The 12919-nt window shown below is 39.0% G+C and overlaps 1 protein-coding gene across 1 annotated transcript in view; it reads right to left on the reverse strand.

The window, feature by feature from the left end:
• Positions 1-12919, reverse strand: part of LOC134664039 (peroxisomal ATPase PEX1-like) — a 34071-nt gene that overhangs the window by 13789 nt on the left and 7363 nt on the right. The window contains exons 3-13 of the mRNA XM_063520603.1: positions 12466-12657; positions 11194-12106; positions 10524-10764; positions 9184-9337; positions 5995-6163; positions 4464-4612; positions 3785-3972; positions 3093-3152; positions 2485-2671; positions 1549-1707; positions 1071-1189 (exon numbers count right to left, since the gene is read on the reverse strand). Of these exons, the coding sequence (XP_063376673.1) occupies positions 1071-1189; positions 1549-1707; positions 2485-2671; positions 3093-3152; positions 3785-3972; positions 4464-4612; positions 5995-6163; positions 9184-9337; positions 10524-10764; positions 11194-12106; positions 12466-12657 (2531 nt within the window). The remainder of the gene's footprint in view (positions 1-1070; positions 1190-1548; positions 1708-2484; positions 2672-3092; positions 3153-3784; positions 3973-4463; positions 4613-5994; positions 6164-9183; positions 9338-10523; positions 10765-11193; positions 12107-12465; positions 12658-12919) is intronic.

Below are 12919 nucleotides of genomic sequence, written 5' to 3' on the forward strand. Positions count from 1 at the left end.
TGTAACAATTATGAATCCAATACGATCATTTATATTCTTCTGCTTTCATAAGTAATAGTTACTGATTTTTAATAAGCGTTTTTCAATTAAAAGACATGTCAAGATCGCTTACCTTCTTTCAAGTTCTTTTTAATGCAAAAAAAACGAACTATAGAGCGAGAAAGAGATATCTGTTTCTCGCTCTCACTTATGGATGCGACGCACCAAGTTCGTGATGCAGTGCGATAGTGTGTTACGGCCTTAAGTAAAGGACTAAGTAAGACTCTTGCCCATCACTAGCAAATTCATCATTCAGAGACAATTTCAATATGGCGGTTTGTTTACATACATTGCAAGTTCTATTGGAATGGACTTTACATTATTATACTTCTTATAATGCCTTTGTAATTCATGATAACAAATAATGTATTACCCGACTAGAAATGAAGTCGGGTCACAGAAAACCGCCTATAGAATCCTAATTATTGGCCATTTTGTTCGCGACGTGCAGGGTGTACATACAGCATACTGCCACGAAAAGGGTGCAATAAAGAAATATAACTAATACAATACAAAAATGACGTGAAAAAATATTTTACTATAAATAAGTCATAATATCCGTCTAAAAAAGAAATGTTACATTTAAAACTTTCGTGTTTTGAACACAAGAAGTCAAAATATGTGTTCAAAACGCGATGTGTACTTTTTCATAGATTTTTCGTCGGGGAGTTATTCAAATCTTTTGACGTTTTGCTGGAACATCGATTATCTGCGAATAAGACCTTTGTAACCTACTTCAAAAGCCTATGCAAAAAGCAAAGAAAAAAAAATTCGCGAAAAACCCGCTAAAAATTATGATATATCCTCTAGCGGCCCACCATACAAGGAAAATAGGCAATCGAATTGGATCAACGGTATAAGAAAACGGAGTTGAATTTGTTTTGTTTTAAAATCAAACGAAACAAACAAAAGCAACTCTGTTCCATTTCATTAAGATTTAAATTTCATTGGAGGTAATTTGCACTAGTATTAGGACAATGAACCCCAAGAGGTTAATATAAATAGCAACGTAGATAACAAATGCAACATACATCATGTCGTAGAAGACCCTCTGCTCGTTGGAAAGCGAAGGCTTGGTCTCCAATAGCGCGCTCTGTATGTCTGTCTTCCTCACAACCACTGATTGCAAGTCTTTCTCTACTCCGCTTAACTGAAACAACGAACTTACATTATAGTTATTTACGATAAAAGTGCGAAAAACAGGAAATTCGCAACGAGTAGCGAATTTAAAAGCACGTATCAAAGGAAGTGTTTCGAATTACCTATTCGCACGTGTATCGTCTAGCGTTTTGCAGTATATATTACCCTTTAAATTTTCGACGTAGTTACGTAATGAGCTTATTATAGCACCGGTGTCGTAATGTAGCACCAGATGTACTGAAAATGATTTTAAATTATACCAGGTGGGGCTTGTAACTGGAGCAATAAATTTAACTGTAGGCTGTACTCCTCAGACTGACTAACATTTGTTCAGCGACTTTTTAAAATAAACTTGTAAGGTCAACTCACCAGCTGTTTCTCTAGACTACCAAGTTGCGCTGTGACCAGTAGACTCTTGAGGTCCGCCGGTGAGTAGCCCTCGGTGACCTCCGCCAACTGTTGTAGATCCACGTCTTCCTCGAGGACTACGTTTTTGCTCAGCGTTTTAAGCACTTCAAAACGGTCATTCTGTGGGACATGAAACAAAATGTGGTACCTCTATGTTACTATTACGCGCTCAAGGTGGGGCTCGTAAGAGATGGTCTGACGCCATGAAGAAGGCGAGTGGCGGCAGCCTGCACCGTGCAGTTCACTTGGCTTATGACCGCAATCAGTGGGGACATGTTGCATGTGGTCGCGATCCTCAGCATTGAGGGAACGAGGAAGAAGAAGAAGAAGAGATGTTACTATTACTTAATACTGATTTTATCGTTATTCATAAACGTATTTGGTTACAACCAAACCCCTTTATTAATGTTGCGATTCATTGAAAATCAGTTTTGGCAAAATTGTATATGCCGGTGTAATACGTCTGCCGCCTTAATGTCCCCTGCATTAAGGCGGCAGGCGAATTTTTCGAACAATATTAGATTAATATTATTAGTCCACGAGCTGGCAAATCATAGGACAACACACTAATAATATTAGACTAATACCGTTCGAGAAATGGGCCCCAGGGCCGACTAAGTCATTGCCACTGGCCGCAGCGATTACTATCATCACGCACCACACGTTCAGCTGACCTAATCATAATCTAACAACAATACGAGTCGTATTCGATGCTGGTTGTACCCGGTCAGGCGGAGCGCAGTATATGTGCCTCTGTAATCTACCCAGTCGCAGTAACGCAGGATCGACTAAGTCGGGGCGACTAGTCGAAACGATTACTGTCATCACGCACCACACGTTCAGCTGTCCTAATAACAGTCTAACAACAATACGAGTCGTGTTTGATGCTAGTTGTACCCGGTCAGGCGGAGCGCAGTATATGTGCCGCTGTAGTCTCCCGGGCCGCAGCAAGGCGGGGTCGAGCAGGTCGGGGCGGCTGGTGGCGGCCACCACGGCGCCGCGCGCGCCGCCCGAGGCGCCGTCGAGCCGCGCCAGCAGCTGGTTCACCACGCGGTCCGTCACGCCTGTCGAGTCGTGGCCGCGTCTGATGACAGAACACAGGATCGTGTTGGACGATGTCAATTTAATTTAGACGATACGAGAATTCGCATACGCCTTTCATTACATTACGGTTTTTAATCGGTCGGTCGAATTGGACGTAACCGACAGTCCGCAATGTAACTTAAATCGCATGCGAGTTCGCGCGCCGTCTAAATCAGCCCTAAAGTGTAATCGTTTTCACTGTACGCTTTAAATGGTAATATCAGTATTACGATCGATTAGTGTATATGAAGTTATAAAACATGAAAATATAAAGTCATCTCGGAGGACTCCATAAACTCCCACTAGACAGATATTTGCAAAATTTTATAACTAGTAATAGAACAGGTAAAAGACGACTTAAAGTATAATTTAAAGTATAATTGTATGAACACAAGGCATAAACTTACAACGCGCTGACTTACTTAGGTGCTAGACTGTCGAACTCATCGAAGAACAATATGCACGGCCGTTTCAAGTCCGCTCTGGAACAAAAAAGCAAATTAAACTGAACATTCCAGACTTTAGATTAATAAGCTGTAAACGAACAAACACAACACAAAAGAAGTTATTTAAATGGGAGTAACAGAAAGAGAGAGATAATATCTTCTTGACATCAGATTTATTTTTAATTTCAAATTTAAAATCGTGGTTTAATTATCTGTATATCACGTGACCGAAAACGACGACCACCGATTTTCTTTTCATGAGTGACGTCACTATACTCACACTCACAATAGCAAAAATAAGTGTTAAATTTGTAACAACGGTGAAAAGTTTGTACTGAACATTTGACGTTAATTTTTTACTGCACTGCTATTATGACGTCACGATAACGGCGGGCGGCTGCCTTTTTGGCGTGAACATGTTTTTTTGCATATAATTTTCATGAAATAAAAATACCAGTTGGCTATCGAAGCTATACGAATATTTATAAATTTATTTCGTAAAAGTGTAGAACTATTAAGTAAATATAAAACATTAAATTAGCTTACAAATAATAATACAAACTATCTCTAAACTAAATAAACTTAAAATAAAAAGCGTAGAATAGCCTATTGAACCGACTAGACTTGCCGGTGTATTCAAGTGTGAGTGAGACGGACGTCGGGCATACTTATCGAACACGTCGCGGACTGCCTTCTCGCTCTGGCCGATGTATTTGGAGAGCAGCTCGGGCCCCTTCACGACGACGAGGCTCATGTTGTGGAGCCTCGCCAGGCTGGAGCCGATGTGCGACTTGCCGGTGCCCGGGGCTCCGTATAGGAGGATCCCGCATGACTGGGACGGAAACAGGGCCGGGTACTGCGGAAAAACAAATTTTTCAAATGTATTTGTCATTATCAGACCTTAGAATTGATCATTTCATGAAATGATCGGTTGGCCACATCATGAAACAGTCAAACCTAACCTAACAATATCATGATCATGAAGTGATCAATTTTAAAATTGGATTTCGTTGAAGTGAACAAAATCTATGATATATAGCCACGACATTCACACAAATTTGCATTGTATAAGGGTTAACCAATTTTTTTGTGTCACCGTCGCCATGGTCACGGTTAGTTTTCCAGGGGAAAATGACTTAAAATCATGATTTTTTTTTTTAAACGTGCATTTGTGTAATACTTACTTGAAGCATTTTTAACCGATTTAACCAAGATACCGACATTTTATTTGACAAACTTATTTTACATTTTTTACCGATTTAACAGAAAAATATCGACATTTTATTTGACAAACTTATTATAGTCAAACTACCAGTTTTAGTAGTTTTAGGGCCTACTGCAACTCACCATAAGAGGCCAGAAGATGCATTCAGTGAGCTCCTGCTTAACTCCCTCCATTCCCCCTACAGATTCCCAGATGTCAAACGCGTTGTTTTTCTCCTCTGACTCAATCGCGCTCTCCACTAACCGGGGCATGGGTTCGGATGGATGAGATTCTGTAACAGTACCATGGTTAAAATTGGCCAGAAAGCTGATTTTATTTTAAGATGACACTAGAGTCGGTCCATGAAAAGTCTGCAGCGGATTTGATAGCCCACGCAGTGCACGTGTTATTTTAAACGTCAACTTCTAGGAAATTATGACGTATAAATGACACTTTCACTGCGTGCACACGGCTATCAAAGCCGCTGCAGACTTTTCATGGTCCGGGGATATAGGGAATATTACGTAAAACTCTGCGTAGGGGGCCACTGCCACTATCCATCACAATCTGAGGTTCTACCTCGAAAAAAGAAAATTGAAATTTCGTTACCTAACCTCTCTATCAATCTTGCATATTCGAGCGATAAAGAGGCAGATATCTAAATTTAGATTTTCGCGTTTCCCGATAGGCCCTTGTTAACAAACCGCCTTGATGCAACAATGTCATATTTTATTGTATGTGAAAACTTGTCATAAAACAGTTTAAGGCACAGTATGTATAAGTAAAAATATACCCATACAGAATGTGGATTGTTTTAAATATTTAGGTAGTTTAATTACAAAGAACTCCAGATGTACGCCAGAAATTGTTACACGGATAGCCATGGCAAAAAAGGCGTTTAACCAGAAGAAGCAACTCTTAAGATCTAGTTTGTCATGTAAGAGCAAAAAGTTGATGATTAAGGTGTATATTTGGAGTATCGCACTTTATGGTAGTGAAACGTGGACTATGACTCAGAGAGACCGAAAAAGACTGGAAGCTTTCGAAATGTGGTGTTGGAGACGTATGGAAGGTATAAAATGGACGGAGAAGATAACGAACGAAGAGGTATTACGAAGAGTGAAAGAGAAGAGGATGATATTGAACACCATCAACAACAGACGGGGAAAAATGATTGGACATTTGTTACGGCACGACAACTTCTTTAAAACCATCATAGAAGGCAAGATAGAAGGAAAGAGAGGCAGGGGCAGACCAAGACGTAGCTATATAGACCAAATAAAAGAAATAGCTGGTGTCGTGTCGTATCAAGAGGTCAAAGCTATGGCTTATGAGAGGGAGAAATGGAAAATACTCCACCGACAAGAGGATACCTCTTAAATTGAAGAAGAAGATGTATAAGTTACTCTATGGTTTACTAGCTAACTTAGTGCTGCACTCTGGCGGCAGAACATTGAAGTAATACCCCCTGTTGTGGCATGATCAAACACACTTTCACTTTAACCCTTTCAACGCTACGTCTATCTTGCGCGGCGCCATTTTGAAACTTATCGGAATGCACGAAAGTTAATATTGGGCTGTAACCGCTTGCATTAGTTGACATCTTTGGTGGTAAAGGGTTGAATGGAGTGTATACATTTTCAACTTTCGCCTTAGATAAAGTGTGTCACTCACTTTTTTTCTTAACAGCTTGGAATATCTTCTTATTCAGATGGTCAGTGATTTCCCGTATACTAAAACCGGCCGTGGCGGCACCCAATCTTGTGAAATCATCTTCTTCCACTAAAAATTGCTCCCGCAACTTATTGTTGATAAGATGTTTGAAGAGTTCCACTCTCTCCTCCTGGAAATTGTGGTCAAGGCATAGAGGTATATGTAAGCTTGAAATTGTGGTCAAGGCATAAAGTTGTCCCCTACAGTTTTTTTTTTCAAAATTGGGATTTTTTTATGTTATTTCTACTCGGAATCATGAGCTCTTTTGATCCTAATAGGAGAAAAAAAGTGTCCCAAGGTTTATATGATGTCCCATATGATGTATCGGAGCGGCCGAGGTGCTTAAAAATATCTGAACACGCACTTTAACGCCTTCACAAATACGTGTAGACATATTAGTGAGCACCTTGGCCGCTCCGATATATCTAATGCTGACTGCACACTATAGCACTAGCTAATGCTTAATGTAATTTTCATATAAAGAGTCACTTAATGTTTGTAGATAACGCTATTTAAGGTGGTTCGCTTTTCATACAAAATTCAATCAAAGCTCATTAAGTAACTACACACTATTAGTACACAAATATTTCCGCATTTATCTTCTTTCGAATATTCGTTTGCGCGAAATTAACAGGAAAACAATGTTTCATACAGAAATCATGCAAAAATCATAGTTAAATTTTCATCAATTTTACGTATGTGTGTGTCACAAATGCCGTGTACAGATACATTTGCGACGTTGCCATACCATTTCCGACGTTGCCGGGCTGACCACGACTCGAATTTGGAGTGCCGTCATGTTTAGTGCAGTTTTGTTGACACTGATATTTGACAGGTAGTTAATTGACCTAAGCGAGAAGTTCGTCAGCTTAGCTAAGAACTATCATGGCGTGTTATGCAAACAGTCGCTTTTTTGCTTGCAAACGGAAGATTCCCGGTTCGATCCCCAGTCATTGTATGCTGGAACATAACTTTTTGTATTTTTGTTACACCTAAATTTCGTATTGTTTTTTTATTTTTAATTATTTTTTCTTATTATCATACATCGATTATTAAGTATGGGCTACACGTATTCTTTTATTTTTACAAAGATAATTAGAAATTATACTCTACCTAATCTCTCTGATTTTTACAATCAGGACATCCTCACTGCAATAAAAACCGGGCAAGTGCGAGTCGGACTCGCGCACGAAGGGTTCCGTGCCATAATGCAAAAAAAAACAAACAAAAAAAAGCAAAAAAAAAACGGTCACCCATCCAAGTACTGACCACTCCCGACGTTGCTTAACCTTGGTCAAAAATCACGTTTGTTGTATGGGAGCCCCATTCAAATCTTTATTTTATTCTGATTTTAGTATTTGTTGTTATAGCGGCAACAAAAATACATCATCTGTGAAAATTTCAACTGTCTAGCTATTACGGTTCGTGAGATACAGCCTGGTGACAGACGGACGGACGGACGGACGGACGGACGGACGGACGGACAGCGAAGTCTTAGTAATAGGGTCCCGTTTTACCCTTTGGGTACGGAACCCTAAAAAGAAGTGTATAAAATTTCCTGTGGTTAAAAATAATGGATTTTGTCTATGAATGAAAAACACAATTATTACTATAGTTTGTTTTTTTTAGCATTAGAAATAAGGTAAACAATCTTGACGTGTCTTTTAATTGATAAACACATTTTAAAAAATAAGTTACGGCAAATATGTAACAATTTTAAATCTAATACGATCATTTATATTCTTCTGCTTTCATAAGTAATCGTTTTTGATTTTTAAAAAACCGGGCAAGTGCGAGTCGGACTTGCGCACGAAGGGTTCCGTACCATAATGCAAAAAAAAAACAAAAAAAAGCAAAAAGAAAACGGTCACCCATCCAAGTACTGACCCCTCCCGACGTTGCTTAACTTTGGTCAGAAATCACGTTTGTTGTATGGGAGCCCCATTTAAATCTTTATTTTATTCTGTTTTTAGTATTTGTTGTTATAGCGGCAACAGAAATACATCATCTGTGAAAATTTCAACTGTCTAGCTATCACGGTTCGTGAGATACAGCCTGGTGACAGACGGACGGACGGACGGACGGACGGACAGCGAAGTCTTAGTAATAGGGTCCCGTTTTACCCTTTGGGTACGGAACCCTAAAAACCTGATAACACTGAGTATGTGGGGGAAGCGCTGCTGGCCTAGCGGAAAGCAATTCGGAGGTCGCGGGTTCTAACCCCGGCTCGTACCAATGATTTTTCGAACTTTTGTACGAAATAGCATTTGATACCTACCTATTTATACACCGATACCTATTTTTCGGTGAAAGAAAACAATGTGAGGAAACCGGACTAATCCAAATAAGTTTACTCTCTGGGTTGGAAGGTCAGGTAGTCGCTTTCGTAAAAACTAGTGCGCATGCCAATTCTGGGATTAGTTGCCAAGCGGAGATTGAATATCTGGGAGACCGACCAAAGCTTACAAAACATAAAAACTCAAAAATGCGCGTTTTCTCATAGACCTAGCTAAGAGATCAAACCCCTTATAGCAAATTTCATCGAAATCGTTAGAGCCGTTTCTGATACCATCCAAATATATAAATAAATAATTATATATCTAATAATTGCTGGTTTAAAGGTAAGATAACACAAAGGAGAAACAAAAAGAAATTACCTACTCGCACCAGTCTTGAACCCCAATCCTCTTGCACGTATTTCCACGAACATACCGTTACGCTATTGCAACATACTTACGTTGTGTGAAATTGTCTACTACAAGGATCACGGAAACACTGTTTGCATGTGTGAGTAATAGTAGGAAAAAGCGTGACAGCAACACTCCGTCGAATTAAAAAGGTGGTTTTTGCACAATGAAGTATTCAATGTTTATTTTAATAGTTCAATATTTACTTAAAGAGTGCGCGAAACATACTTTTAAGTATACAAATACCAAGACCATTTCACAAAAAAATAAAATCTGAAATTTTGCAAAAGTGGTGCCATCTAGCGAGAGTTAGGTTTTGAGTAACCTAGGCGAACCACCTTAAGCTGTATTGGGATTGTCTTGTAAAATACTGTGCGTATGCGTGTGCGTGCGTGTGTTCGTGCGTGCGTGCGTGCGTGCGCGCGTGCGAGTGTGTGTTTGCAATGAATAATCGTTTATTTACCTGTTGTAACTCTGGTGTGGTAAAGTGCGCAGTGAACAGCGGCCTGCCCCCGAACTGGCGCAGCGTCGGGTGCAGCTCGTTCACGCTGGTCGCCGTCAGCAGCACAACGACGCCCGCGCAACTTTGGAGCAAGTGCTTTATTACTACCGCCAATCTGTAATAATTACAACAAAATTCGATAACGTAACGTACGTGTATTTCCAAATGTCGTATAAATTTGGAAACCATCTTATATGTTTTTGCTCAATGCACACAGCAATTAAACCCATTTTTCGTGTTTAAGTATTTTTTATAATTTTTTGTATCTCCTTGGATATCACGGGCCTATAATCCCGGTTTTTTGATAGGCTTGCGTGGGGACACAGATCCAACACGTAGAGGCCCCTTGGAGAGCTTTAATGTCATGTAGAACGCCTGCTGGAACCCGTTCACAGGCGCAACAATAGACACCCATGAACCGGTCGCAGCAGGCATTGGGACTATTGTAGCAAAAGTGAATAGTATACCGGTCTATGGATTGAAGTTTGGGTGGACAATGAGACTGGGCTTATAATTTTTATTGTTAATTAAACTTTGTACAGAACAAAACTAAAATAGGAGTTTTGTTCTGTTTTGTAATGTACCTATTTGTAAATTGTGTGTTTTTGCAGCATAAAGGTTTTATCTATCTATCTTATAATCTTATTCATGTCCATTTTCGGAACATCGCACTAAAACAACACGGAATTAAATTCACAACACGATCATTCTCGTCTCTTCAAAGACGAAAAACACTTGAAATTTTCAGGTATGGAATTACATATATACGTCGCAGTCAAAAGACAATGTTTTATCAAAAGTATGACAACACGGCTAGCGCAAATAGGCCGGGATTTATATATATTAAGGGCTGTTCTCTTGACACATCAGAATAGCTCGACCGAGATCCTCGGGATTGCTCTGTCCCTAGTCATCATCATCATCATCATTTCAGCCTATATACGTCCCACTGCTGAGCACAGGCCTCCTCTCATGCGCGAGAGGGCTTGGGCTATAGTCCCTACGCTAGCCCAATGCGGATTGGGGACTTCACATACACCTTTGAATTTCTTCGCAGATGTATGCAGGTTTCCTCACGATGTTTTCCTTCACCGAAAAGCTAGTGGTAAATATCAAATTATATTTCGTACATAAGTTTCGAAAAACTCATTGGTACGAGCCAGGATTTGAACCCGCGACCTCCGGATTGAAAGTCAGACGTCATATCCACTCGGCCACCACTGCTGTCCCTAGTACCCCTGCTAAATTATGAGATAGGAGACAAAACAGAAGATACTGCAAGGATTTTGGTGTTTACTTACCTCTGATAATAAGCAATGTCTTGCGGCGAAGATCCTTCCAAATTCGGTGGCACTAAACTATCAATGTCATCACAGATCAATACTGAGGGGCTTCTCTCTTGGCACATAAGTATAGCGCGGCCTAAGGCCTCGGGAATGTCTTTTCGGCCTCGTAAGGATCGACAGTGGAGTATGTGCGACCAGACGGTAAGGTCTTTTTGGACTATGTGGCAGAGGGCGGATTTTCCTGTGCCGTTGAGGCCTGAAAAAAGATCGAATTTTGAGCTGTGTTTGGACTGTATAAGGTATATTTAAGTAGGTAGATAAGTTCAAACAATTCTCGAGCCTTTTAAATATTGAACTGTGAGGAATAAAATCTGCTTAATGTTTCTTTCAGTCTAAAACAAACTGGCTGGATTTATGGCCGAAGGTACCAATTTATTGGCCACCTACCACTATTTAATATAAGCATTTGATAAGCACATAATATTAGATAAGCATTTGTTTATCTCATTCTTTAATACTAGAACTGCTAGAAGTATGTTTTATGATTGGGACATAAAAGTATCGATCTATCTTCACTCGTAGAATAATGAAATTTCTATTATTTGCCTGTGGTTTACAAAAACTTTAAAAATACAGTTACAGTTAAGAATAACCCGCCCCAATCAAATAATTAAAAACAACTCACCAGTAACAAGCACATTGCTCTTTATCTCCGAGACATCTTTAAATGTCGCCTCCCGATGTATCTCAAAGAACAGATGCGACACAACCTTCTGTACCAAATCCTCAATAGACTTCAAACCTCTACAGTAATTCTTGCAATCATACTCTAAACTCGACGAAGAGATTTTAGGAAACTCGAAATCCGTGTCACTAAGACATTTCGCTGATACAGTACATTGCCGGAAAGATTCGGAATTGAGCAATGTATATTTTAATCTCTCTGGTTTTAGTTTAAATTGTAGGAATCCATTGCAAATTTGAAGATTTTGCTTTAACATATCATGATTGATAAGAAACTTTTTACCTGAATGTGTGTTGTCTATGACGCATTTTTTAAATTTCTCAATTATATCATCTTCTTTCAGTGACTGTTCAGAATAAGTCACTATATCTACATGATCTGGCTGTTCTATATTATCTCCTATTATAGTAAAAGACATTCTCATTCCATTTTCAATATTAATAATAGAATTTAAGGACTTTGGTATAAGCACTGTCGGTATAAATCTGTTGTATACTTCATGGCATAGACTTCTAAAGACAATATTGTTTACAGGAACAATTTCAACACATAGATCATTGATTTCTTTGTGAGCTTCATCATCTGTATCTTGAATTATTGAAGGAATATTTCTCATTGTCGCTAGAATAATGGTACTATCTTTATATTTTGCTTCTAATAAGTCTTCGTGCATAAATACTGTGTACGGATGTATTAAGTTTCTTTTCCTATCACTGTCTATGGGTAGAGCTCGAAGGTATAACCTCTTTGGTGGATTTAGGTAAGGTCGAAGCATTCCTTGGTTGATGATTCCTATGTTATTGAAGCGGTGTTCTTTTTCTTTTGCTATATTTGGCGTGTTTTGCGCGGGTGCCTGTAAATAAAATTGATTACATAAATGTTTGCATGAAGTAAACAATAACTACGTAAATCTTCGTTCTAGTATGGTTAAATGCAGATTTTTGCGTATAAATAGTATGTACTTATAAAAAAATAAAAAATAATCGGATAATAATAACATTGTAAAAGTAAATAAAAATTAAATAGGTAACATTCCAAAGTAAATAAAATAAAAACATTTCATGCGATAATTTAAAATTCAATGTCACAATAAATAAGGTTAAAGTATATCATTATTTTTAGTATTTGTGCTATTTTAATCCGTCAGCTTTTTATCATTTAAGAACTCCTCAAGTGAGTAGTAGCATTTGTGAATTAAAATGTCTTTCTTACCGAATTGTGGTGAAGCGTATTAAACGCATCCACTTTGACGATAATCCTTGACTGGTTGACCAGCAAGCCGGTCTGTTTGGGAGTGAAGATGATGGGCAGCGAGACGGAGATCCAGACGACGCATTTCTGGCCTGACACCACCAGACGGAGCTGATCGAGGATTCGGAGCTGGAGTAGCTCTGCATTGTGTTCCTGGAGTCAGAGTTCAATCATTTTGTCGGGTGACAAGCAAAAGTCACTAAGTACTATCAAAAAATTAAAGTAACAATGCACTTTATTACACTTATAACACGGTTTCTTGTCCAGTGATTTCAATGGTGTTAGTTAGTGACTTTTGCTTGTCACCCGACGATTTTTCCTACCAATTGTAGGTTTAACAATGACTTTTAGCAAGGGATTCGAGAATTTGGGGTAGAAATAGAAAGACTATTGCAATAATAACCTTGTGTGAATG

Source organism: Cydia fagiglandana, chromosome 4, assembly GCF_963556715.1.
Source record: "Cydia fagiglandana chromosome 4, ilCydFagi1.1, whole genome shotgun sequence".
Taxonomy (NCBI): Eukaryota; Metazoa; Arthropoda; class Insecta; order Lepidoptera; family Tortricidae; genus Cydia; species Cydia fagiglandana.